This window comes from Apteryx mantelli, chromosome 4 (genome assembly GCF_036417845.1).
Source record: "Apteryx mantelli isolate bAptMan1 chromosome 4, bAptMan1.hap1, whole genome shotgun sequence".
Lineage (NCBI taxonomy): Eukaryota > Metazoa > Chordata > Aves > Apterygiformes > Apterygidae > Apteryx > Apteryx mantelli.
In genome coordinates this window covers 12434148-12460418 of record NC_089981.1, presented here as the reverse complement: position 1 = coordinate 12460418, position 26271 = coordinate 12434148, and the positions used below count along the sequence as shown (strand labels likewise).

General features: G+C 46.6%; 1 protein-coding gene across 1 annotated transcript; it reads left to right on the top strand.

Annotated features, from left to right (window-relative positions):
* The first annotated feature begins 8117 nt into the window (after window positions 1–8117).
* On the top strand, window positions 8118–9903 carry LOC136991802 (olfactory receptor 4S2-like). Its single transcript, XM_067295257.1, has 2 exons — window positions 8118–9026; window positions 9850–9903. The coding sequence occupies exons 1-2, from the start codon at window positions 8118–8120 to the stop codon at window positions 9901–9903; spliced, it is 963 nt and encodes a 320-aa protein (XP_067151358.1).
* The last annotated feature ends 16368 nt before the right edge of the window (window positions 9904–26271 follow it).

Below are 26271 nucleotides of genomic sequence, written 5' to 3'. Positions count from 1 at the left end.
TAAAGGCTCGTGTCTGGCATTGTAATACAAGAAATCGGCTTGGGGCAATGGAAACTCCCTTGCCAGGCTTGCTTGCCTGGATCGGCAGCGGTAATGGGCCTTCTTCCCAACAGAGAGCTGCCAGAGGCTGGTCACAGCCTGCCCTTCTGAGCGCAGATCCAAAAGCTGCCCTGGCAGATGGCCATTGGCAGACGTCCGTCGCAGAGCAAGTGGCCGTGGGAGCATTGTCTTTCTTTTCCTGCTTCTGCCCGCTGCAAACAGAAATCAAGCAAAGAGCAGGCAAGAAAATCAGGAGGAGAGAGCGCTCCTGCCCTTCCCCTTTGTGCAGGGCAGTGCTGTGCGATGCAGCAGGAAGAGCCGAGAGCGAACAGCTGAAGGCGCCACACACACTTTACCCCAGACTTTGGAGAAACTCCAAGGCAGCTAAGCACTTATGAAGGAAACAACCACCCGAGCTGTAAAACTGTGAGCATCCCTCCCTCAAGGGACACAGCCTTTGCTGATCTGGTTTTACATTTGACTCTCTGTGTCCCCTCAGAGAGGGCTGCTGCCCAGGCGCTCCTGCTCCTCCTCATCTTCTACCCTTTCACTTGAAAAGCCCTCCCTCCTGCTCTCTCTCCTTGCTGCTAGCACTGGTGTCGAATGGTAGTGCTCCGAATGGGGCTGCTGCTTGCCTAGGTGCTTGCCCAGCACTCCCTGGCAGGGCAGCGCTGCCCAATGCAGTGCACTTGCCCCAGACAATGGGAGCATCAGTGCAGCCCTCTTTGGCTTCAAGAGGTTCAGAAACCTCTTAGCCTGGGATTTGCACCTGCATCTTAGGGAGGAGAGTGTGCTGGGAACTGACAAGTATGGACTTGGTGGTGTGGCTGTGTGTTTCCTTCCCCTTCGGAACGAGCAACAGATGAATCCTCTTGCTGGAGGGCCTTCAAAAGCACTTGCCTCCTCCACAGAAGGCATCCACCACTGCCCCAGAATGAAATTGTCCCACACCAAGAGGAAGCTCTCAGCACCTCTAGTTGTGGCTCAGCACAGGTCCTGCAGAGAGAAGGGTTCCAAGCCATGTCTCTGCAAAATAATTTCTCTTTTCCTGCTTGCGATGCTCTGAAAGTGAGTATGCCATGACAGCTTCCTCCACATCTGGCCCTGCCTTGCTGACCATCTCTTCCAAGTTGCTGACTTGGCACGGCCAGAGAAAGCAAGCCCTGCTGCTGCTGGTGCTGCTGCCAAGAGGGTTTCCTTGCTCTGGAGTCCATCTTCACTGCCCGGTGGGAGCAAGGGAGGGCATTTCCACCTGCTGGCCTGCAAGAAACCTGTCATGCTTACAGTGCAGCCTCTCAGCAGTAAGGGCCACCAGTGAGCAGCATCAGCCACTCAGAAATCTGGGAGAGGCTCCAGGGAAAAAGCGGAGAGAGCCAAGCATGTGCTGGAGAGACTCCTGGGCCCAGGAAGGAAGCTGTGGCTCTATATGCCGCAGGGAGGTTTGTCTCAATGGGTTGTGCTGCATCCAGCGACCCGGCACCTGCCCAGTGGGCCATCACTCCCGGGCTCTCTTAGGCTGCTGCTCTGATCCAGTGAAGCCACAGCCAGGCACAAGCAATTTGACCGAGGAAGAGGTGGGGCACGCTGCCCGCCTGGCCTCTCTGCCTCTGCACATGAGACTTCCTTCCAGGCTCCTCCAGGGAGCAAGTGGCATCTGTCTCCATGCATTCAGATCCCTTCTTCCATCTTCCCTAGCAAAACTCCCCTGCAGCCTCGGTACGTTTGCTACTCACACAAAGTCCAACACATTTTTCCCTTGGCTGTCCAGATTCCCCTTTGATTGGTGCTATCCGTCGCGGTGTCTCTGCAGGCAGCAGGCAGCGCCATGGGGTTCCTGCGCTGCTGCCTGCCAGCTGGCTCCCCTGAGCTCCCCCAGGCAGGGCCAAGTTACTCTCCTGCAGGAGCTGACTGCAATTTGCTAAGATCCCGCATACCAGTGCACTGCAGGAATCTGCTGGAGCAAATGGACTGCTCACCTTTGCCTGGCACTCAGGCAAAGTCTCCATGGTCCTGGCACTTCCTATCGTTGACTAGGCAAGAGAACAAAGACTGCATGTGGGAAATGCATGTGGTGCTTCATTTTAGAAATCACTGCTTTCCAAAGTCACTCTGCTGGTGCGGAGGGAACTGTAAAGGCACACCATTCTAGTGGCTTACCTCCAAGCCAAGGAGCTTAATTGAGGGAAGTCTGGTCACTCTGGTTGCCCCTGGAGCAGTGATGTGCAGAAAACACAAAGCATCTACCAGGTGATGTTTCCATGTAGCACAGGCAATGGACAAAGGCGGAGCTCTGTAATACCAAGCTCTTCTTTTCCCTCTCTCCTGCAAGGCAGCAGAAGGTTTAAAAGTGCTATCCCACACTGCAAGACATCCTGCAGCAGGCAGGAATCCAGCTGTGCTCACGGCAAGCCCCTCTCTGCCATGTACTCAGTCCTGCTGCTCTACCTGCTTCCAGCAGAGGAAAAAGCAGCTTTCCCTTTTCAATGGAGGCCAAAGTGAGCCGTGGTGACAGCTAGATGAGGCTGGTGTCAATTTGCAAGCTCATGGCTAAGCAGCTCAGGGAGCTCTACATGTTTACACATGGGCTCTCTGCGCCCGGAGGAGGCTGTGGACTTAGGTGGATCTTGTGGGAGCAGCTCTCCATTGCTCTTGGGACTCTCCAGGACCCCTCCTTTTTGACATCCCCTGTTTGCAGCGATTCCACCCCATCCGCACCGCTCTCTGTCTCTCTTTTTCTCCCAGATGTCTCTTGCCCCGAACCTCCAGCCTGTCTCCACCTCTCCCTGCTGCCCCAAGACAGGCTCTCTCCAGGCCTTTCCCGGTCACTCGCAGGGGGAGGTGGTCCTTCCTGCCCCAGCCCGGGACTTGGTGTCGGGGAGTGGGGAGGGAAGGTGAGTGCTGGGAGTGCTGATGTCCCTGATCTCCTCTCTCCTTCCTTGTCTCTCCTAGGAGGTGGCGGGAGAGGGGAGAGGGGACAAAATGACACCGACAGCAGGAGCTTCACCATGGTGGACACCAACACAACAGCCCTTTCTCTGAGCTACACGGCCACAGGATACACAAACTCTCAGAGGACTGCAGAATCTCAGTGCATAAGAGATTACAGAGTGGTGATAATTTTGAGTGTCTCTGTGTGGGCTAGTGGGGAATGGGATGGTTGTGTGGTTCCTGGGCTTTCACATGAAGAAGAGCCCCTTCACCATCTACATTCTGAACCTGGCCATCACCGACTTCTCTTTGCTCCTCTTTCTTCTTGTTATATTACCACTAGACATGGTTATAGAACTATATCTTTTCCAAATATCTCCTGATGGATCTGTTTCTCCTGTGGTACTTTACCAGCATGTATCTCCTGACAGCAATGAGCATGGAGAGGTGTCTGTCTGTTTTATTCCCAGTCTCGCACCGATGCCGTCGCCCAAAGTGCTTGTCCAGAATTGTGGAATTGTGTCCGGAATTGCTGTCACCAGAGGGCTGGAGGGGGAACTCATCTCTCCCAGCTTTCACCCAAGTTGGACATTTCCAGATGAGTTAGTTGCCCTAGGCTGCCTGTACAGGCAGTGGAGAGAAAGGTGCTTGTAAGGAGCTTTTCCCTTCCCTATGTGGCTGCAGCACACAGCTCCTGCTGAGCCATCAGCCACCCTCCTGTGCCTGTGCCAAATCTCTCCCCCACCACCGTCTCGCCCCACACTGGGGATGCCTCACTCCCCCTTACGCAGTGCCATGCAAGGCCTCTCACCCTAGTGCTTCTGAGAAAGCTTTCAGCTCCCAGCCACAGCACCTTATCTCACTGTCTTCCCAGTAGCTGCTGTGAGGGTCACCTCTCTTCCTGGCACTGGCACTTGCCTGTTGCTGCAGGGCTGAAAGGGCATTTCTCTGCCTCTCCAGCCAGCTCTCCAGACTTTCTTTTTTTAATTTTTTTTTTTTTTGGCTCCTGCCCTCAATCCTTCCCTCCTTTGTGTCTCCATTACTCTCTTTCTGCGTTGGCTGGTGCGTGGATCTAATTAACACTAAAACAGTTTGTGAGCAAGTGAAGGGCTGGATTTAAAAGGAATGGATCTAAATCTGATTTTTTGAAATTAAGTTGAGGGCAGAGAAAGAAGGGAAAATGTCTGCACCAGAACATTGAAAGAACTAACAGGGGTCAAAACTTTTCTTTTTTGTTTGTTTTAATTCTACGGAGTAGCAGTATTCCTGAAGCCATTTCATGTCAGTTAACAAGGTTTGGAGAAGCCCTTTAATGGTTGATTACAATACTGCTTTAGCAGAGATTTCACTAGAAACCATGAGACCTCTCTGCTGTCCTCCTTTGTTTGTTTCATTTCATAGGTTCACCTTTGACTGCAGCTGCTCAGGTTAAGAAAGATGGGGACTCCTGTGATAGGAATTCTTTACCATCCCTGGAGGATGGTGACTCTTCCTACAGCTTGAGGTTTCTTTCTTTTTTTCCTTTAATGAAGATTTCTCTTTTACATGTTTTTTGGAATACACAGAAGTTAAAAAAGGAGAGAAAATATCTAGATTACAAACGGGCAGTTTTAGCATTCACAATGCTAGGAAGCCAGAGCAGTGGACCTAATGGCCCTTTACACAGGGGAAATCCATACAACTATCAGCTTGGAGTAAGGAAGAACTCCGAGAAGCATTAACTGGATAGGTCCATGCATATGCTTGTCCAGTTGAATACTCAGCTACTCCTTTGACTGTTATTTCTTATGGAGAAACCCTGAAATGCCTTTGTGATATCATTATAAAAGCACTGACTGACAACTGTTTCTTTAAAATATATTTACTTAAACTTTTCAGTCAAGACAGAACTCATTCTCCTCCTTTGCCTCTTTCTTTCACACCTTCCCTTCACTAAGCCTCCACCCCTCCCTCCTCCAGCCCCAAGAGCCCTTCAGGTGGAAGATTTCCTGGGAGAGGGTTAAAGGCTGGTACTTAAACGGTTTTGTTCTCAGCCCTTTTTGCAGCTGCTGGGATATGAAAGCATCATTCAGGACACCCAGGTCACATCATCCACACAGCCTATTAAACCACTTCTCACACAGGCAGGAAACATCAAGATACACTTGTGACACACGAAAGCAAGTAATACATTAGATGGGATTGGATTATACACTAACAGCCACCCCCTAAGCAAGTCTTGGAAGCTTTCCAGAAGCCATTCTATGTTCTTTAAAGGCGCTGTGCTCTAACACATTCATACCAGGGAAGACAGAAGTTGAGGAGATAAAGTTGTACAGCCCTTACACAAAAAATCAGATCTCTAAACACAGGCGAGGTAAGTTTTGCAGCTTCTCTGCCTTCTCGCTTTGCTTTGCTTTGTTTGCTTTGCTTTGCTTTCCTCTTCCTTTTCCTTTCTTCTTGAACAAATGTGAAAATACAGAAAGGAACTTCCACTGAAGTTATCAACTGTCTCTAGTTATCTTTGGCTAGAATCATACACAGAGCTAGTTCTACAGCCGCAGATTCGATTGCTTTGATATTATTCTTTTGTTTCCCATAACCACCTGAGATTTTAGGGAAGAATGCATGCAGTAAGGAGATGGTGCAATTTCTCACCCTTTTTGAGATGTTAAGAGTACACATGAGATTCATTTTATTTTGCAGCTGATTGCATTATGTCATATAGCTCAGGTCTACCCCTGCAAAGGCACTTGAAGAGATAAGCCATAACTGGTGGCAATCCTCTACTGAATTAGTCATTCTAGTAGTCCTCTTGGAGTCAACAGTAAGAAACGGGTACCGGCAGCACATGATTCATCACATCTACAAGTAGACTGGTCAGGTGTAATATGCCTAGCTTAGGTACAGGTGCCTACATGACTTAAGTCGATGAGATGAGATCAGACAGATGGGTAGTTTGTTAAATGCAGTTTGGTGGTGATGGAAAGGACCTTATCAAGCAAGACACATAGCCGAGCTGCCTGAATTGTGAATCGGTCCTTTTGTAGATGCACACCTTGTTTTTAGTTCAGGAGTTTGCCACCTGCTGGTATTCAGGCATACAGTTTCCCCTGACCATTTCTCTCTTGGTCACTCCTTTCTGACTGCCTAAACATGGCCCTGCGATTGCTGTGGTATGCTTCCAGTGATGCTCTGGCTTGGATGGAGCCCAGCTATTTCTTTTCGACTGGGTACTGCACAGCCATAAAGGTGTGCTCATTTCATCCCTGTCATTTATTTTGTTGAGAAGTCTACGTCGTTGCTCAGTAGAAGGAAGAGGGGTAGAAAGGATCACGACCTGGTAAGACGAGGGAGAAAGTGACCTCCCGTTGTTCTTACTGTTCCTTTTCCTTGTAGAAATATCTGAAGGGGAACCATCCATGCAAAGTTTACCGTTCTGCTTGAAAAACTTTCATCTAGTGTAAGTACAACTGTAAGCATAGGAAAAGTCCCTAACATTCCCCACTTCCTCTCTCGGCTTCACTTTGTGGGTTTGAAAGTAATCTTGGCTTTTCTCAGTTTCAGTGTTTCCTGTGGATGCTTGATCCCTTTGTGCCTGCATGAGAATTTCTGATTATGCTGCAGATGGAAGTAGTTGGTAGATAACTTGGCTTAACAGAATCATTCTGCCGATTTGCTCACAGATCACCAAGACAAATGAGAAGACCTGGTTGTGATGTAATTCTGCAGGACTTAAAATGGTGCATTTTAACACCAGCTGATGGGGAATGTTTTGATCCTAGAAGGAAGCCCATACAGTGGATATTTTTATTAAAAGAGTGCCTGCTTTTGGCTGACCTTAAACTCTCTGTGAAGAGTTTCATCTGGTGGTTCCCAGACTTCTTTGACCAAAGGAACTCTGGTGGTCTGGGTGCATAAAGGCAAGCTAGAAGCGTTACACTCTTTTTAAAGATGTAGGCTACTAATTTATTAGTGACACGTAATGCTCGATGGGTTGTAGCTGGAACACAGGGTGAACCAAAGAAGTCCCATGTTTATGCTGGAATGTGACCTTGTCTCGAATGAGAAACTGTATGGATGTAGAAATGCCTAGGGACAAGGAGCTCAGCCATAACCTAAAACAGGTGGATGGCATTACAGAAAGCTCTGAGCTACTTTCAGGAACCAAAAGGGATTATTCTCTAAAGTTCATTCTAAGCTGGTGGTGCTAATTTGCTTAAGCTCCTCATAGTGAGTGGAGGAAAAAAGGGTTCTGCAAAGGACCCTAATTTAGTCATTCTGAATCAACCTATAGAGAGACTTATACTGGCTGTTGAAGGAGTTTAGTTAGATTAGCTTCATTAAGCTAAGTTAACCCTTGAAAGGATCACGCAGAGCGTATCAAAAATCACGCTAGGTAAAATCAGTACAGTGCTGGGACAGAAGATCTCACAAGAGTCTTTCATTCTTCCTTCCTCTGATAGAAACAATGCTGAGATTTAGAACAATGTGAAATACTCCATTAAGTCATATGTGCAATTTTTTTCCCCTCCATGATAGATAACCTTCCCACAACTCCTTTTTCAGCCTGTGACATTTCATATTTACGTTTCAAAATGTATATACACAAGAGAGTGCTTTTCCCTGCCTGTGGGTACATTTCCCTTCTAAACAAGAATTCAAAGATCATGTGTACTTATAAAGCAAATCATCATTCTGAGCAATATTTCCAGGTATTCTTAAAGACACCCATTTTACAAAGATTGCTGTCAGGGACTTTGTCTCCCCTGAGGGCAAACATACTGCATTATCTGCCTTGTAGTGCCCAAGGTGAACACTCTGGCCTTGTCCTTAGTGCATGGAAGGCTACCAGCCATGGAGGCAGTCCTTCAAAATCCTGGAGGACCAGGATTAAGGAACATATCACAGAGTGCACCTATCTCCGTGCCACCAAAGCCATGGCAGAAGTTTTGTACTGTGGAGAATTAAATAGCCGTTAAAAAAAAATACATGACAGAAACTAAACACTTCATAAGCTTAATACTAATGCTATATCTTTCTTGGTTTGTATCCACTTCTGATATAGAACTCATCATTAATAATGAAAAAATGCTGATGAATCATGTGTCTGTCTTTATTTTCCCAGGTGTATAAGCTATATATTGCATATTGCCACCCGACTGATCAACATGGAGAATGTAAGCAGTGTGAAGGAATTCATTCTTCTGGGCCTTTCAAAGAACCAAGGGGTGCAGAAAATATGTTTTGTGGTGTTTTTGTTCTTCTATATTGTTACTGTGGCAGGAAATCTGCTCATCGTTGTCACTGTAGTTAGCAGTCAACGTCTGAACTCCCCCATGTATTTCTTTCTCTGCCACCTGTCCATTGCAGATACTTGCTTCTCTTCTGTCACAGCTCCCAAAATGATTGCTGACTTCCTTGTTGAAAAGAAAACCATTTCCTTTGGGGGTTGCATGGCACAGCTATTTGGGTTTCATATCTCCGGCGGCGCTGAGGTCTTCATCCTCACAGCGATGGCCTATGATCGCTACTTTGCCATATGCAGACCCCTGCACTACACCACCCTCATGACCAGGCGTGTGTGTGGCTGGATGGTGATGGGTTCATGGGTGGGGGGCTTTGTGCACTCCCTGGTGCAGACCCTCGTAACCGTTAGCCTCCCTTTTTGTGGCCCCAACAAAATTGACCACTACTGTTGTGATGTCCACCCCCTACTACAACTGGCCTGTACAGACACCTATGTTGCAGGCATCATTGTTGTTGCCAATAGTGGAATGATTTCTGTGGTCACTTTCTTCATCCTGGTCACGTCCTATATTGTCATTTTGTTATCCTTGAAAAGGCGAACGTCCGAAGGGAGGAACAAAGCCCTCTCCACCTGTGGGTCCCACATTACTGTGGTGATTCTCTTCTTTGGGCCATCCACATTCACCTACATACGCCCATCCAGCAATCTCTCAGAGGACAAGAGGATAGCTTTGTTTTACAGTATTATCACGCCCATGCTGAACCCACTCATCTACACACTGAGAAATGAGGAGATGAAAAGTGCCATGAGAAAACTGTGGAATATAAAAGTTTGGCGTGAAAAGGGTGAGGTGTAGAACTGTGGTAACATTTTCTCAGGAGCTGAGAAAATCAAGTCTCTCTCACTATAATTCCATTTTGGAAAATTTACTGAAAGCTCCCTTTTGAAGAAAAGCTTGGTTTTAGCTGTTGCAGTAATTAGGAAGACGCTGAAAGTTCATGTTTTGATTGGAATGGCATTGTAAACTCTGTGAGTAGCAGGGATTCCCTTTATGTTCTCTTTCTGAATAGCACAGGCCCAGGACTGGGGCTTCCAAGCACTGTCGAGACACCAGCAAATAAAGAAATGAATGCTATCAAAAATATTAAAATGTGTTCCAGGCAGAGCATCCCATTAGTCCGAGCTCTCCCAGGTGTAAACTTTCCGTCAGACAAACTCCATCTACTCTGTAATCTACTCTGCTAGGAAACGATGGCCCAAGGTGTCTGCAAGGCTGTTGGTCACCTGCTGCTGGAAGCAATTGTGCCAAAGGCTTCCTTCCCCTTTACTTTGGAGTAAATACCTTCTTAGGAGTACTGCATTGTCATATGCTGAATCCACGGGTTAGCAAGTAAACTGCAGATATTAGATGCTGGTTGGGTCACTTGCTGATGCAGATGATATGAGGAGAAGCTTCTCCCCTTCCCATTCCAGTGCAGCAACTCTCTGCCTTTCTGCAGCAGTTCGCCTATCACTAATGCCCTCCTTCCTAGCCATCCCCTCTGCCCTTCATCTCTGCCTCAGATTTTGCATTTTACTGTTTAGACTAATAGAGAATCAAAGATCCAAGTGAAAGATAAATTGCTGACCATAGGAAATTGTCACCACCAGAGAAAGCATTGGGGGACAAAGAAAGCATTGGGGGGCACAATTTTATGTGTCAATGAAAAAAAAGAGTTATACAGTAATAATTCCTGTTCTCAAGGCATGTCCGCCTCGTAGCCCAAAAGGGCACATTTACAGGCCCAGGCAAAGGAAGAAACATGTATTCCAAGGGAATAGCTGGAGCAGCTACTCCTGCAGGAGGGAAGAGAAGAAATGTGAAGATGGAAGATTAAATCATCTCAGAGCCAGTCACAGCTGCCACAGGGAGGTTAGTTGTAGCAGCTAAGGTTCTCCACAAGGACGAAGGAGCCACGAGGAGCCACGGGACCCTGACTCCTACCTTGCCAGGAGGAAAAGAGCAAATGAGCTGCGTGAGGGAGAAAGACATCTGTGTAATGCACTCTGAAAGTAACTAAAGCACTTTCTTTTTTTCTTCCTTCACTTCACGTTCCCTATAAACACTTGCTTGCACTTGTGTTGCACCTTAACATGGCTTAAGTGTGATTCAAGATAAGAAGGTGTTCCCTGCACAGGAGAGCGGCACATCTACGGACCAAACCCTGGGACAATGTCGCAAATGCTCTGGTTCCCCGAATGTCCTCTGCTCTATGCAGGGGGTGGCAGAGTGGGTTCCCATTTCACAGGCATGCACCAGTACACTGCGGACGTCTCAGTGTCTTCTCCTCACCGTGGTGGGTTATGTGGATGGCAGCCAGCAGGACGGAACTGGGATAAATCCTGATTCTCAAGGCTTAGAGGGATAGTGTCCCTCAGGCCTGGGCCAGCATGTCCCTCACCCAGCATTCACACTCTGTGGACACAGCTAAAGGTGGCACCATCCCCACCTATTTGTAGCAGTCTAAATTCTTCATGCAGTGAAGGACAGTTGTCTAGCTCAGCACCATTGTCAACAGAGAGGGACAGGCGCCTTCAGAGGTTGGTCTGTCTCACCCGGGGTGGGGCAGGTAGAAAGACAGATGGGGCCCACTGACCCCCTTCATACTGAAACTGCTGAGGGGTTAGGGCACGTGGCCTAGAAAGAAAGCAAGCAAACCCCCACACAATGTGACATGGTCTAGGTGATCACGCTCCAGAGTCACCCTGTAGAGGTTACTCTAATAGCTCTCCAAAATATATATTTTAGCTCCCCGTCCACTGATTCTTTCTGACAAAGAAAACTTCACATGCCTCTGGGATCTCATTGCTTCTGGTAAGCTTGTGCTTCTGCTGTGCAATTTACTTGAAATATTTCTGCCACAACTTCCCCATCTGGAGAGAGAGAGAGAGAGAGAGAGAGAGAGAGTTGTTCTTGCAGATGCTCTTGGAAGTTGTTTTTGCAGAATGAGAAATGGAGCTAGACATTCAGGCTGTCCGTTTCATCCTCTGTAGTTTTCAGCCCTGGCAGAGATGTGGACTGCTCTCGTGACACATAAGAAGCAGCTTGGAGCTGAGAGGTTTTGATGAAACTGCCTGAAGTGCTCCGAGAGGTCATCAGAGGAGAATAGCAGGCAAACTGTTGGAGACTAGCAAATATAAACTGTGTAAGTTTTCTGATCTTGCTTCTTTGTTTTGTTCAAGCATGACTATGAAATCCTGCCTTTGAAAAGAGGCATTACTGTTGAGTGACTTTTGTGAGGTACATTTTATGAAGTAGAAAGTACTCAATTTTTTTTTACGCTTTGTTTTAATTGGTGTCTTCTTTGCTTATTTTTCAGTTTTATGCCATTTCCAGAAGTATCTGTCAAAAGGAAGATTCTGGTGTTACAGAGTCAAGGAGTCAATAGGTAGCTGCAGCACTTCCTATGTACTCAATCTTAACTTTGGGATTAAGATCCCAAATGACTTGCCAGTATTGTAGACATTGTTAGGCAGTTCTTGCCGTCTATCTTTTCAATGTAGAAACTGAACACTAGTGATACTTGTGTACTGCACTAGAGTGCAGCAAAGGTGAATACAAGGGTGTTGGTGAGTAAAGGAGATTCAGCAGTGGTATATTTATTACCCCGGTGGCATCACAGGTGTGTTTTTAAGGGGGTTTCCATGCCCAGTCCAGAACTTGGGCGAGGTGTATAAAACCTTACTGACACATCGTTAATGCAGATTATCTCCAATATGCACCCATGTACTGTAGGAAAGGTGGTCTGAGGAAGTACAAGCCTGCTCTTTTGGAGACTGAGGTGGCAACCCAGAAACTCATGAGCAATAACTGGAACCAATCCACACAAGATGTAGTCCAGTACAGCACATATAGGACAATGACTCTCCTGCTTCAGGTTTCCTGGCATCCCTTGAACATGGTCTGATTTCACTTAGGGCGCCTTAAAGACAGTTTGTGCCTAAAGGCACATCTCTGCTAAACAGACATGAGGTAGGTGTCCACTTTACCTCCTCCAGAAGGATCTACACTGATAGCTGAAGTGATGTTAATTAGCCAGCTGCCTTGTGTCATGATGTGAATACTGATGGCTGCACAGAAATGCATGGACATTCTACCAGAGTCAGAGAGCAATAGTAAGGACTAGTTCTGTTGAATTCCCTCAGAGGGTTGAAAAAGAAGGTACGTTCACTGCCTGAGCAGAATTCCTTAGGGCATGACTAACATGTTGAGACTCAAGTCAAAACATGCACTACCCTTCTCAGTCACTTTTTCGTTTCCAAATCAACACTTCAAAAGTGGATGTTTAGGGAACCTAGTAACTAGTCTTCCTTTTTAAAAGGGGCAAAGATCAGAAATAAGAGTCTGGAGGATATTTCCACCAACTCCCTCAAGCAAATAAGTGGAGCTCGCTAATACACACTTCAGTAATACATTCTGAGTTAGATATCAACTGTCACTCCTTGAGAGAAGCATTGACTTTGAAAGGAAACTTTCCCCAAAAGGCATAAAAGGGAACATAGTGATATTGAACATACCGGTGATCGATATGGATGTGTACTGATAACACTGTGTCTCTAATGCCGTCACAGGTGGCTTTATTCTGTGCTTCAGGTCCTGTCTACGTGATGTATATGAAGAACAAAAACAATGTGACGGAGTTTGTCTTCCAGGGACTCACACAAAATGATACGTTAGCAAAAGTATGCTTCACATTCTTCTTAGTCTTCTATGCCACTGTTATTCTTGGAAACCTGCTTAGCATCATCACTATACAGAACAGTCAACAGCTGGACTCTCCCACCCCATGCTTCTTCCTGAGCTGCTTGTCCTTTGTAGATATCAGTTACTCTACTGTCACAGTTCCCAAACTCATTTATGACCTTCTTGCTGAAAAGAAGACCATCTCTTTTGTGAGCTGCATAGCACAGCTCTTTGGGGTCCATCTCTTTGCCTGCACGGAGATGTTCATCCTCATAGCAATGGCGTATGACCGTTACACTGCTATATGCAAGCTGCTTCATTACACAAGCATTATGAACAAGCATGTGTGTGGCCGGCTGGTGGCAGCTTCGTGGGTGGGAGGCTGTGTGCACTCCCTGGTGCAGACCCTGCTGACCGCTCAGCTAGTGTTTTGTGGGCCCAATGAGATCGACCACTACTTCTGTGATGTACACGCTTTGCTGAAGCTGGCCTGCACTGACACCTACGTGGTTGGTTGCATCGTGGTTGCCAATAGTGGTCTGATTTCCTCGGGCTCTTTGGTTGTTCTTGTTGTGTCCTATGTCATTATTTTGGTCTCTTTGGGGACACACTCTTCCAAAGGGCGTCTGATAGCACTCTCTATCTGCACCTCCCATATCACTGTTGCACTTCTGTTCCTTGGGCCATGCATTTTCATCTATATGCGCCCTTCCACCATCTTCTCAGCAGACAAGAGTAGAACTGAAACTAAATTCAAGGTTTCATGTAGCTCTCATCTTTCTTTGGAAATTGTCAGTCACAAGGATGTGAGGATATTGTCACCAGTCAAACCCGAGCATTTGGGGTGGTATAGTGGCTTTTACCTTTAGACACCTTAGAGCTGTGTAAGTCTCAGGTCTAGGCTTCTCCTGGCATTAAGAGGAATAACTAGGTATTTTGAGAGGTTATGCTTTCCCACTAGCTCCTATGAGCTTCGGAGAGTGGTGTCTGCTCACGTTTCTTCACAAAAAAAGTGATGGTGGTGCTAAGCTTCCAAGAGAAAGTAAATCCTTCAGGATGGCACAGCACAAGCAGGTTTCATCTCACATATATTGGTGTGCTGACATGAGGTGCCTCAACTTGAGAGAGCTGCTGAAGACAGCAAGAGACCTTTAAGGGGACTGCGATTCATTGCATGGTAAAATAGGAGCATGAGAGGAGCAGGATGCTGCACTAGGTGTCTGCCTTGCAGTGAAGGGTGACATACACTGTACTAGACTTTCCAAGGCTCCCAGGAACACTGATGGACACAGAGGCCGTTCCCCAATGCCAGGCATTAACTCCGATTTTCATCAGTCTGTGCCAACCTGGTGTCTCTGGGAACGCTTCATTTAAAGGAGCTCTGCTAACACCTTTCCAAGGCCTTGACCTTATGTCATAGCTGAGCTTTATAATCTATCAGAGCAGCAATCCAAGCATGGTTAAATACCATAGTCAATGTTGGAGCCACAGTCCAGTTCAATTATTGGGACTTATTTCACCGCTTTATTTAGAGACTGGATGAAGTTTCATACTTTGGCCAGTCATCTGGTGCTTTACACTATAAAAAAATCTAAGGAATAGGTATCTCAGTGGAAATATGGGGATCCAATATCTCTCCATACTCCATAAGATATAACCTAATTCCTAGCTGAACCCTGAAAATTTCCCTAAAATTCTTAACAGTACTGTTCTTGATTCATCAAGTTTTCCTCAACTGTTTGCAGCAGGGAAACCCCCAAATGCCCCTACGACCTCCTGACTCTGGGCAATGCTGTTCTACCGCAAATAGACTTACTTTAGCATTGCTGTCATGACAAGTGATTCAAGGCAGGGATTTTCCCAAATCTCCTCCTGGAACTGAGATTTGGGGAAGGGAAGAAGAGGAACAGGATTCTGGATGCTGGATCAGAAGGCTTTCTTAGAAAAGCAAACTGTAGATTTGAAGAGACAGCAGCTCTTTAACATTTTAAATTCCCTAATTTTGTCTGGGTTTCTCGAGGTGGAGACTAAGGCATAGGTGAATGTGGGGCTTCTGAAAATCTGTTCTTTTTGATGATATTTGTCAGAAAGCATATTTAGGTTTGAGATTGTGATTCTTGATTGAAACATGCTGCCGGTTCTGCTGATGCTTAGCTCGAGATGGCTTTGACTATCATCTTAAACATCAGCGCAGAGAGAGGTGTGCAGACATGACTCATTGCTGTGCAGGGAAGCTCTTTGCTGACAACCTACCTGTCTTTCTCTGGAAGAGTTGTAGTGTACATTGCTCTTCCCAGAGACCTGTAAACATACACAGGAAAATAAAATGATGCCTGTGATTTCTTCTCAAGCTATTTCCTTCCTGTGAGCTGGGAGTCCCCTGAAAGAGACAATTTTGGACACCTCAGAAATCTGTTTAAAAATCTCACTTCTCTGTTCAAGATAAGGACAGCGCAACATTGATACGTGTAAAAACAGTGATCTTCACATATCTGATTGTTATAGGTAAACGTGACAAATTGACAACCACTCGGGCCGGGTTGCATAAATTCCAATTTATAAAATAATTGAGCAAGTCACAAGTAAGCAAAACAGCGTTGGGCGGCCGGGGAAGTCTCCTGCTCCACCAACGGCGCACGCACCCCCCCCTCACAGTCTCCTTATATGCGATTCCAGTTCCGGGTATACGGGGCACCTCCTGTAACTTGTGCGGTTGTGCCGGCTGTTGCTAGGGGTTCTTCTTCAGCCCTCTGGTGGTCGTGGGGATGAAGGCTGGAGTCTTCCTCTGCATTGTGCGCCATATTAGGCTATCTAAACTAACATTGCCGCTTCGCTAGCTCAACTCAGTTATCTCAGGCGAGGTACATGCCCCCCACCACAGGGTGTTCCCATAGATGTTCCCAAGGCTGTTTCTCGCTGATGTAACAAATTAGTACATACCACAATACAAGATGTTCCCAAGGCTGTTTCTCACTTTGATGCAACAAATTAGCACATATCACATGATGATATTTAATAATCAGAAACAAGAGATAAACCTTGAGCTTCAGCCTCTGCAGCAACAGAAAGATGACAACTAGCAGCACCAAAAGGATATATTTTCACATTCTTTTTCCTGCATTTTAGGACTGTCAGGCCAGTGGGATAATAGTGCATATAGTCCAAATGCTTTTACTACCCCGTGCATATTCTAATTTTAGCGTTACTGAGATAAACGGCTTCTGAGATAGTGATTATACCTTAATCATCACTACTTGATCAAAATTCAGACTATAGCATATGAAGATAAGTTTTCTCCCCAGCCGTGTGTCTTTGGGCAAAAATAATGATGTTTCGCAGTCATATCACCTCTCTGTAAAATATGCTGGCAGCAGTTTGAAAGAAAGAGACTTGTAAAATCCTTCTTTAGGGTGCCATAGATGATCACAGGGACACAATCTTTGCTATAGTTATGTACAGCTTTAAGGAGAGGAAGTCAGGGGAAATAACAGCCCTAACAGGCTTGCAGTGAAATGCAAAGGGAATCTGCGAGACCTCTTTCCATCCCCCTTTGACTGTAAACCTTATGCAGAGGCAGGAACCTCTCACCTGTCTGAGATTAATTCTGTCACTTTCAGCTCAATAAAGATGTCAACTCCTTCTGCCAACTGAGGGACAGCATTTGTAAACTCAGCCAGAAGGGATGAAACATCGTTTAGTGAAAGAACACCTATCCTTAGAGCTAGCTTAGCTGAACTGATAAAAGGATTCCAAAGCCTTTCCCAACTTTCTCATCTCCCAGAAATGATTGGTCGTTTATTCTCAAAATCACATTGATGACAGACATGTTGTTGGTAAGTCACCATCTTATTCCGTCATTCTTTTAAGTGAAAGAAAACTGCAGCTTGATTAACTTTCAGATTATGTCCAATGTCCTTAAAATAACTACCAGTTCACTCAGTTGCCTCAAGTGGATTGCTGATATGTGGAGATGAAAAGCAGGAATAAGTTCTTGTTACTTCACAACGGTAGCAAAATTAGAAGTCAATCTTTTTTGCATTGCTGTAGTTTTTTCATGTTTCCAGGCAGAAGCGGAAAAAGGAGGTAGTAATGAGTGACAGAAGAGGGAGATTTAAGAGAAGAGGGACAGTTACTTTTGCTAGTGTTTGGGGGGCAAAAACACGGGTGTGTGTTCTCCAAGATTTCCTTTGCAGAACTTCAGGTTCTGTGTGTTGCACTGGAAGAGGCTACTCCTTTCAAATACTGAAGACGTAGCAGAAATGGCCATAAATTCAAATCACATTGCTTTTCCCCTCTTGAATATCTCTGAAAGCTTTTTCTCATCTTGATGGACTGGTGGTTTTCCTACATGAGCAAACGTTCCTAATAGAACAGAGAACTGCAATTCTGTGCCACGCACTCCTCAGGCAGGAGTCCTGTTTGTGCTTGGAACTTGCAAGTTAAAAGTCAGGATTCCTCCAGCTTTCAGCAGCAGAGGAACACAGTCTTTCAAGATAGAAGTTGCAGATACAACCAGTTAAAAGTCCACCTAAAATCACTTCTAACAATTAAGTACCTTTCTGAATCTCACCCTTGGAAGCGGATCAAATCTTCCTTGGAAGTCCTACTCTTTGTACCAAGGTTTTGATAAATTTTCCCCAAACAAAGTTCTCTTTCTAACAAGTCTGCTGAAGCTTCTCTGATATGACCTAAAACTCTCCTCAGAGCATCCTTCACCTCCTTATTCCTTAGGCTGTAGCTGGTAAGATTCAGCACTGGAGTCACCACTGTAGAGAACAGAGAGGCCCATTTATCTCAGTCCAATGAGTAGCTGCATGTTGGGCTACCACACATAAAAACGGTGCTCCCATAAAACAAGAAGAGAGCTCTCAGATGGGAAGCACAGGTGGAGAAGGCTTTGCATCTGCCCTTGGAGGAGTGGATCCTCAGGGTGGTAGAGATGAGGTAGGTGCAGGAGATGAGAATTGCCAGAGATGTGAAGGTGCCACGAAACACACCAAAAATGTGAAGTACCATCTCTTTGCTATAGGTGTCAGAGCATGAAAGCTGGATCCTAGGGGGATGTCACAGAAATAATGACCGATAACACCAAAGTCACAGAAAGAGAATGTGAAGGTGGAGATAGTTTGCGCAAGTGTGTGGACACTGGACAATGCCAATGAAACAGGAGATGATTACCATCTGTGTACAGGCTTTTGAGGACATGACAGTTGCATAAAGGAGAGGGTTACAGAGAGCCACATGCAGCCATATGTCGTTCCTGCCAGCAGGAGACACACAACACTAGCCATGAGGAGACAAGTGAAGAGCTGTGCCACACAGGCACTGACTGAAATGGCTCTCCTCACTGCTGAAGAGTTCACCAGCCACCTTGGGGAGATAGCTGAGGAGTAACAGAAATCCACAGGAGCCAAGTTACTGAGGGAAAGGTACACAGTGTGTGAAGCCGGGGGATCAACCTTCATCTACATGATCCTTCCAAGATTCCCTATTAATGTGCTTAAAAAAAGCGGGTTACCTTCACCTCTTGGCTTTCTGTTAGTCCAGAGAGGATAAACTCAATGGCCACACAGTGATTCCTCTCAGGCATGTTGCTAGCACAGTCATATTATCTCCCAACAGGAAACTGGTTCAACACCTAGAAGTAATGGGAAACTGGCAACACACAATGGATTGTCTCAGTAGCCACAAGGAAGTACGGCGCATTTTCATCACAGCTTCTGACTAGACTTCTTTAATTACGCATTGAAATGACTTGTGATACAAGGGAGTACTGTTCCTATTTTTCAGGTGAGATAAGAAAGCGCAGAAAGATAAAATAATTTATTCAAAAGGCAGCTGCAGCACTGTGAAACACAAGTCCTAGTCTGGCACTACAATGGTTTTCGTGTGCCCTCTTTTAGTGTGCCTATTTTAAGGAAAAAAGTCTGCTTTTCTTGAGGACATCTATGGAGCACTCTTCTCCCCTCACTCGTGGCCACGGTTGGGTGTACAGTATCATCCAAATGGCCCACTCCAAGGGCAATGGCCCGCTTGTTCCTGAAGATACATGGTCTTGACACTAGTTCAGACATCATTCTTCCTGTATTGCAATCACCAATACATTTTTTGCCTATTAGCTAACTCCCCCGGGCATTGGTAGCAGGATAGTTAGAGCTCAGTATGGGCCACAAAGTCCATTAAAAGGGCAAAGCAGCCCCTGTTCAGCCTTGCTGAAATAGGAATATAATGGTTAGGCTGCAGCTGTGCCAACTTGCTAAGACCTGCCTTAATTACATGGACCTCCACCACCCTGACCTTTGGGACTGCAACTCGTAAACATACAAATAACACATCCACATCCTGGCAGAAGAAAGTAAGAGTTTCCTCTCTTGAATGAAAGGTGCCAAGCACTAAATGGCAACAGCAGCAGGAAAACTCAGCTTTGCATCTTCCCAAAGAGGAGGAGATACCACAAGATCCTCCAGGTTTGGCTGAGAAAGGATTTCTCATTTGCTTGCATCCCTGTTGTCAAGGAAAAGTGGCCATCTTCTGCTCAGGAATAAATTGGGAAGAGTCACCAAATGAAATACTTTCCATTTAGAGGGGGAAAAATCTCATGCTAAAAGGGAAGGAATCCTGAAAAAAAAGGGAATCACTCATCCCTGTAAAGGTTCTACCAGCTTCACCTCACATGAAAAATTATTCTTAATCTATTGGAGGTTACCAGTAACCTGGCTGACACTCTCAAAGCAGAGTTCTTATCATGTGGGTGACTGAATGGAGGTTTCAATTCTTGCTGAGGTCTGTTTCTAGCATAGGCTTCAAGGTATTGCATAGGTACAAAACTATTCTCTTACTGACCTGTTTTATCCAGAAAGGCAATAGTATCTACTCTGTACTGTAGATACTGTAGATACTGTCTGTACTGTAGGTAACAAGCCAGTTTATTCCCCCCTTGAGCCAAATCTTCAGAAGTACTTGCCCATTTCAAGAAGCAGACAGCAGGATTAAAACCAGCCTATAATGGTTAGGTACACAGTTTAAGTGAGCAAAATGCTTACCCTGCTTAGATGCACAAAAGACCAGACTGCCTTTACACACTGAGTTATCTTTGCATAGCTGGCTGTTGTTTATCTCCAACCTACCCAACCTTTTCTGCCCTAAAGCACAGCAACTAGCCCAGTTAATTCTCAGAAATGGGCTTCAATGAGCTTGCTATCAACAGGTTGCTCTCTTCCATGGACTACTTGGGAAACTGAAGGAGGAAATTTCCCTCTCCTGCCCCAACGTGAGGGATCAAACACTGGATTAGGTGCAAATTTGTAGAATCTCCATCTGTGCTGACATTTAAAGTTCAGCTGGATCGGGCCGGAGCAATCTGATCTGACTGAACCTGCTGTGAGGAGGAGGTTGGACTTGATGACCTCCAGAAATCCTTCCCAACCTAAATGATTCTATGATTCTATCTGCAGATTGAAAATGATCTTTTTCATCTCTAAAATGAAGAAATAGGCCTACCTTCCTTGCATGAAGGTGTGAGATATTTTATGCTGTATTGACCCCAGAAATAAACTCTTATTTCAAAAGCTACAAACATTTCATGTACCTTCGTAAGAGTGAGTAGCTTCCTTCTTCACTTCAAAGACATCTTACTGAAACAAATCAGAAGATTTATCTAAATAGAATGTTGGGGCCCTTGCGGTGCTTCAGAACAATAATCTATATGAGATATAGAGCATGGAACTAACACTGTTTAGGATTAATTGCTTAGCACAACTTGCTTAGCATTAGTAGCTAAATTTGCTGAAGCCTTAGGCCTCAGGCTATAGCCACTGCTACGTGCTTTGAAGTAGTCCACCAAGGACACTGGCGCAGCTGGAAATGATACATCCTGAGAAAGTACAGATAAACTAGCAGAAGCCCGTGGGAACCAAGGTTAAGGCTAAGATAGCTTTGCTAAATAAGTAGCAAGGTACAAGGCATGATCGCTGCGTGCGTGATCGGTGCCATGATTGGCTACCTGTGACATAATCTGCATGGTGATTGGCCTAGCAAAGTGTACGACTGCACAAACATATATAAGATGGGCAAATTGCCGAATAAAGTTGGAATTGAACCTGCATTCTGTGAATGCGTATGATTCTTTCCCGTCACTCCCATGGACCGCGACATCTGGTGACCCCGACGTGATACTGCGAAGGAGAAGCTGGCTTTGCTAAGAGTTCAAGTAACGGGGGTGGATACCGCCCGGGAGGCTCGTGCCCGGGGAAAACGAGCCTGGCCATCCGAAGAAAGACGGAAAAAAGAAAAGTCGTAGCTACGCAACTCTTCTGACCGGTGAGTCAGGCGCCCTTGTGAGGTGGCGGGTGGTATGGGAAACGCTGTATCAGCGGTAGAAAAGGCCACGTTAGAAAAATTGTTACAAGTGGCAGCACAAACAGAGCGACAGGTGGAGCGCCAGGCGCTGGTGGACTTGCTGTGGTGGGGAAGGCGGCGCGGTTTGTTACAGGAGTCCAGCCAGGTCTTTAGCGCGGAAGCCTGGAAGAAGGTTGGGAAGGAACTGTGGGAATCCATCCAGAATGGAGAAAAAGAGGCCAGGCGTCTGGCCAAAACATATCGAGACGTGCGGCTCATGATCGAACAGCTGCACGGGGAGGCACAGGCGACTGCTGCCATACGGAGGGCACTGCGGGCGGAGCCCTCTGCGGCGGCACTTTCGCCGGGGAATGAGGACGAGGGAGCGGAGTGCGCGGTGCCCGTCTTTGATACACCATCCGTGGGGGGGCCCTCGGTGACAGACGAGCCCTCCCTGCCGTGTGCGGCACCTCTCTCTAAGCTAGAGCGGGAGGCTTGGGGGACTGGCACAGGATATGAGGACTTGCCACCGTACAAGAAAGGGGACGTTGCTGATGCCTTTGCCGCCCCCCCTGAGCCGTCCGCTCCCCCTATGGAAGTGGATCCGGCCACTGTGCCTTTACCTGAGGAGAAAAGCGTTGATCTGACTGAATATTCAAAGAAAATGGAGGAACTGTTGGAGGAAATGAGGAGGTTGGATAGGGGGTCGAAAAAGGCGCATGTGAGGGAGGCGTATAAGAAGGCGCATCAGGCCATTGTGGACGGCCTGAAAGCGGTTGAGGAACGGTTCTCCGGGGATCCTGCCGGCGGATCCCAGGAGAACCAAGAGATCGCCCCCAGAGACTGGGTGATTACCAACGTACTCAAAGGGACGTGGTCCCTTGAGCAGGCGGAGCAGCATCTGCAAGCCTGGAAAAAAAACCCTTTAACACAAAAGGAGTATCGAATGATTTTGGACCGTTTACCGAGAGCACCGGAGAAAGCCCTGCCACCTAGGGACCCTGACTTTGACATGGCAAAAAGGTGGCGCGGGATCATTCAGAATGCTGAACTGGTTGGGGACATGCAGTTTTTCCCTATAGTAGCCCTGGTGGTGACCACGAGTCAGGGACAGACGAGGTGGGAGCCTCTGGATTGGCAAGTGGTAACAAAGCTGCAACAGCTGGTAATGCAGTACGGGATAAACAACCACCAAATGCAAGCGCAGCTGAGAGCCCTGGTGAAATATCAAAACTTGGTGCCGAGCGACATTCGCGCCCTTGCCAAACTGATTTTGGGGCCCACCTCTTTGCTGGTGTTTTTGAATAAGTGGCAGGAACTGCAGAAATTAGTAAAAGAAAGCGGAGTTCAATCTACTCATACTATCACATTCCTAGAAGCGCTTTCTACTACGTATATGATGACTCCCTGTGACTGGAAAGCGTTAATGAAAATGGATTTGACTAACACTCAGTATGCTGTGTGGCTTTCGGACTTTCGAGACAAATGTCCCGTACAGGCGGTTGATAACTTGAATAACGGACAAGGAGTAGGCTATAACCAATTGGCTGGAGAGGGGTTGCATGCGGATCCGGCAACCCAGATGGAATATAATAGAGAAACATATGAGAGGATTGCAAAGTTCGTTTTACAAGCCTTGCGTGGACTGACAGGTACAAACGCCGATTCAAGTTTGTCATTTGCAAAAGTATTACAGGGACCTACAGAACCGTACCCTGCATTTGTTGATTGGTTATATGCAGCAACTGAGCGGCAGATTGAGAATGAGGAGGCTCAGGCACTGTTGCTGAGGCAGCTCGCTTTTGAGAATGCGAATGCTGACTGTGCGAGAGCCTTGCAGGCGATTAAGAACCGAGCAACTTGCACTCTTGCAGAGATGGTGCGGTCTTGTCAAAATGCAGGCTCTAAACACCACAGCACCGAATCCCTTGCTGCTGCACTGGCGGCTCAGATGTACGAGCAAGGGGGAACAAAAAAAGAAAAAAAAAAAGAGGATGTTCCCGTTGTGGGGCAGCACCGCGCTGGGGGGGGGGCGCGACGTGGCGGCCGCCCCTCAGCACCAGCACCAGCACCGAGCCGCCGCCCGGCCTCCCCGCCTCCCCCTCCCGCTCCTCCCCCCCCCCCCCCACGGTAGCGAGCGAGCGAGCGAGATGGCGGCCGCCCGGGCTCTGGCTAAGCACGAGCAGATCCTGGTGCTCGATCCACCCACCGACCTCAAATTCAAAGTAATGCTACAACCTTTTGACTATGATCCTCAGAGATAATGGCTCTAATTCTCTTCCTTCACTTCTTGTTGTAATTGCAGCCAGTCCAACTGCAATTAAACGATATTGTCATGCTTAATGATCTACTAAAAATATTAGGAGTCATTAATTGGCTCTGACCAGTGCTAGGACTTTCCACGGAACTGCTACACCCCCTTTTTGAAAAGCTCAAAGGGGACACCTCCCTAACCTCCACTCGAACTTTGACACCTGAAGCGAGAAAGGCACTCCAGTTATGTGCCCGTGCTCTGGAGGAATGCCAGAGTTGGCGACATGATTTCTCATTGCCTTTTTATTTAGCTCTGATTGCCAACAGCTTCCAGCCTTTTGCAGTATTATTTCGATGGGATACAACAAGCACAGATCCTTTGCACATTTTTGAATGGATCTTTCTGTCACATACCCCTCCAAAAACCTTATGGACTCTTACAGAAATGTATTCTAAGCTTATCATTAAGGGCAGGGAGAGACTGCAAACCATGAATGCCTGTGACCCTGAAGTTATTTATATCCCAGCCACTACAGACAACTTGAACTGGTTAATTTCAGAAGATTGGGGTTTTCAAATCGCCCTTGCTGACTTCACTGGGCAACTTTCCATTCATTATCCTCGGCACAGGTTATGGGCAGAGGCTGGCAGCCTACCCCTAGTCGCTGTCGCCCTGTCCCGGTTCCTGGTTTAACTGTCTTCACCGATGCTTCGGGCAGGTCTAAAAGGGCTGCTATCATGTGGCAGGACCCTGTCACGCAACAATGGAGAACAACAGTACATACACAGGAACGAGGGTCGGTACAGGTACTGGAAATGGTGGCCGTCCGTATGGCTTTTGACCTTTGTGCCAATGAACTTGTAAATGTTGTTACTGATTCCTGTTATGCCGCAGGCCTTGTGCAAAGGTTGGAGGCCTCCTTTCTCCGTGAGATCTCCAATCCATTGCTCTTTGCAGAACTTTATGCTCTTTGGACTCTTATTAATCACAGAAAGCATGACTTTTATGTTTTACATGTACGCTCACACACGGACCTGGCCGGACCCATCGCTGAGGGAAATCGACGTGCTGATGCTGCAGCCATGCCAGCGGTGGTACTCAACCTTCTGGAACAAGCCAGGCTGTCTCACTCCTTCTTTCATCAAAACGCCTGCTCGCTGAAGAGGCAGTTTCAGCTAACCATCCGGCAGGCCAGAGACATTATTTTTGTCTTGTTCAGACTGTCAGTAGTTCACCCCAATGCCTTCAAAGGAAGGGGCGAACCCTAGAGTTTTAAAGGCTAATGAATTAGGGCAAACAGACGTTACGTATGTTTTAGAATTTGGTCATCTTAAATATGTACATGTCACAGTCGACACCCATTCTCGATTTTTGTGGGCCACCGCCCACACTGGTGAAAAGGCTAGGGATGTGACTCGCCATTGGCTTGCCTGCTTTGCGGTCTTGGGGGTGTCAACGACCATCAAAACGGACAACAGCCCAGCCTATTGCTCAGGCCGTGTACGTCAATTCCTCAATCCATGGGGCATCTCTCATGTAACAGGCATACCCCACTCCCCAACCGGCCAAGCCATTGTTAAGCGGTCACACCGCAGCCTGAAAGACAAGCTACAAAAACAAAAAAAAGGGGAGACACTGCTCACCCCACAAGAATGACTACACAAAGCGTTATATGTCCTTAATTTTTTGAATTGTGATGAAACAGGTCATAATAATTCCGAACGTCAGCAAGCCACAGACATAAGATGAATACAGAAGCCCCCAGTTTTGGTCAAAGACTTGGTTTCCGGCCAATGGGTGGGACCAATGGAACTGATAACTTGGGGGAGGGGAAATGCTTGTGTTTCTACAGGAACTCAGTTACGATGGGTGCCATCGTGACATGTATGACCTTATGTTGCCTCATCCTCGGAGCAACAAGCATGCCCGTCAGACCAGGCACCTGGAAACGTGGCAACATCTGGGTGACTCTTGCGAATGTAACCAATACGGACATCTTGTTTATCAATGACGATGCCATCAGACCCTTTCCACACTTGCTTGACCGGACTTCCTCTTGATATACAGCGCATGGGGTCTCTTTACAATGATACTGTGTTAACAAATTGTAGTGCGCCAGGTACACTTCAGCCCAAATGGTGGTGGTGCGATGCAGAATGGAGACACAGGAGTGGAATATTTCCACATGGTATAACAATATGCACAATGTACACAATTTTCCTGCCTTGCCACTGAAGCCACAAGAACTTGACTTATTGGGAATTACACAGGCTGCAGTCTGCTTTTATCTAAATTATACTGCGAGGGCACCTACCAAAGAGGGTGACGTTGATGTATCTCCCTCAGGCATTTATGCCAATACATCTGTATGGTGTAATCACACCACCTCAGGTCAAATAACACCTAGACCACAACCCATAGGGTTGGCTGCTAAGATATTCTTAATTTGTGGTCAGAGAGCCTGGAAAGGCGTACCAGGTAAAGCTGTGGGGGGACCATGTATCTTTGGACTTTTGACGATGTTTCATCCCAAAAAATTCTTAGTTAATGGAACTGTCCACACTCGAACAAAGCGGTCCACCATGGCTTTACGTCAAGTTGCGATAGTAATGTTGAATTTTGGAATCCAGCAGAACGTATCTTGAGTAGTATTTTTGCAGGAATAGGGACTGCTCATGCTTTATCACAACTTAACAGATTAGGATGCTGGCTTGCAAAAGAAGCAAATGCTACTAGTACTGCTTTAAGCGCCTTATTAAC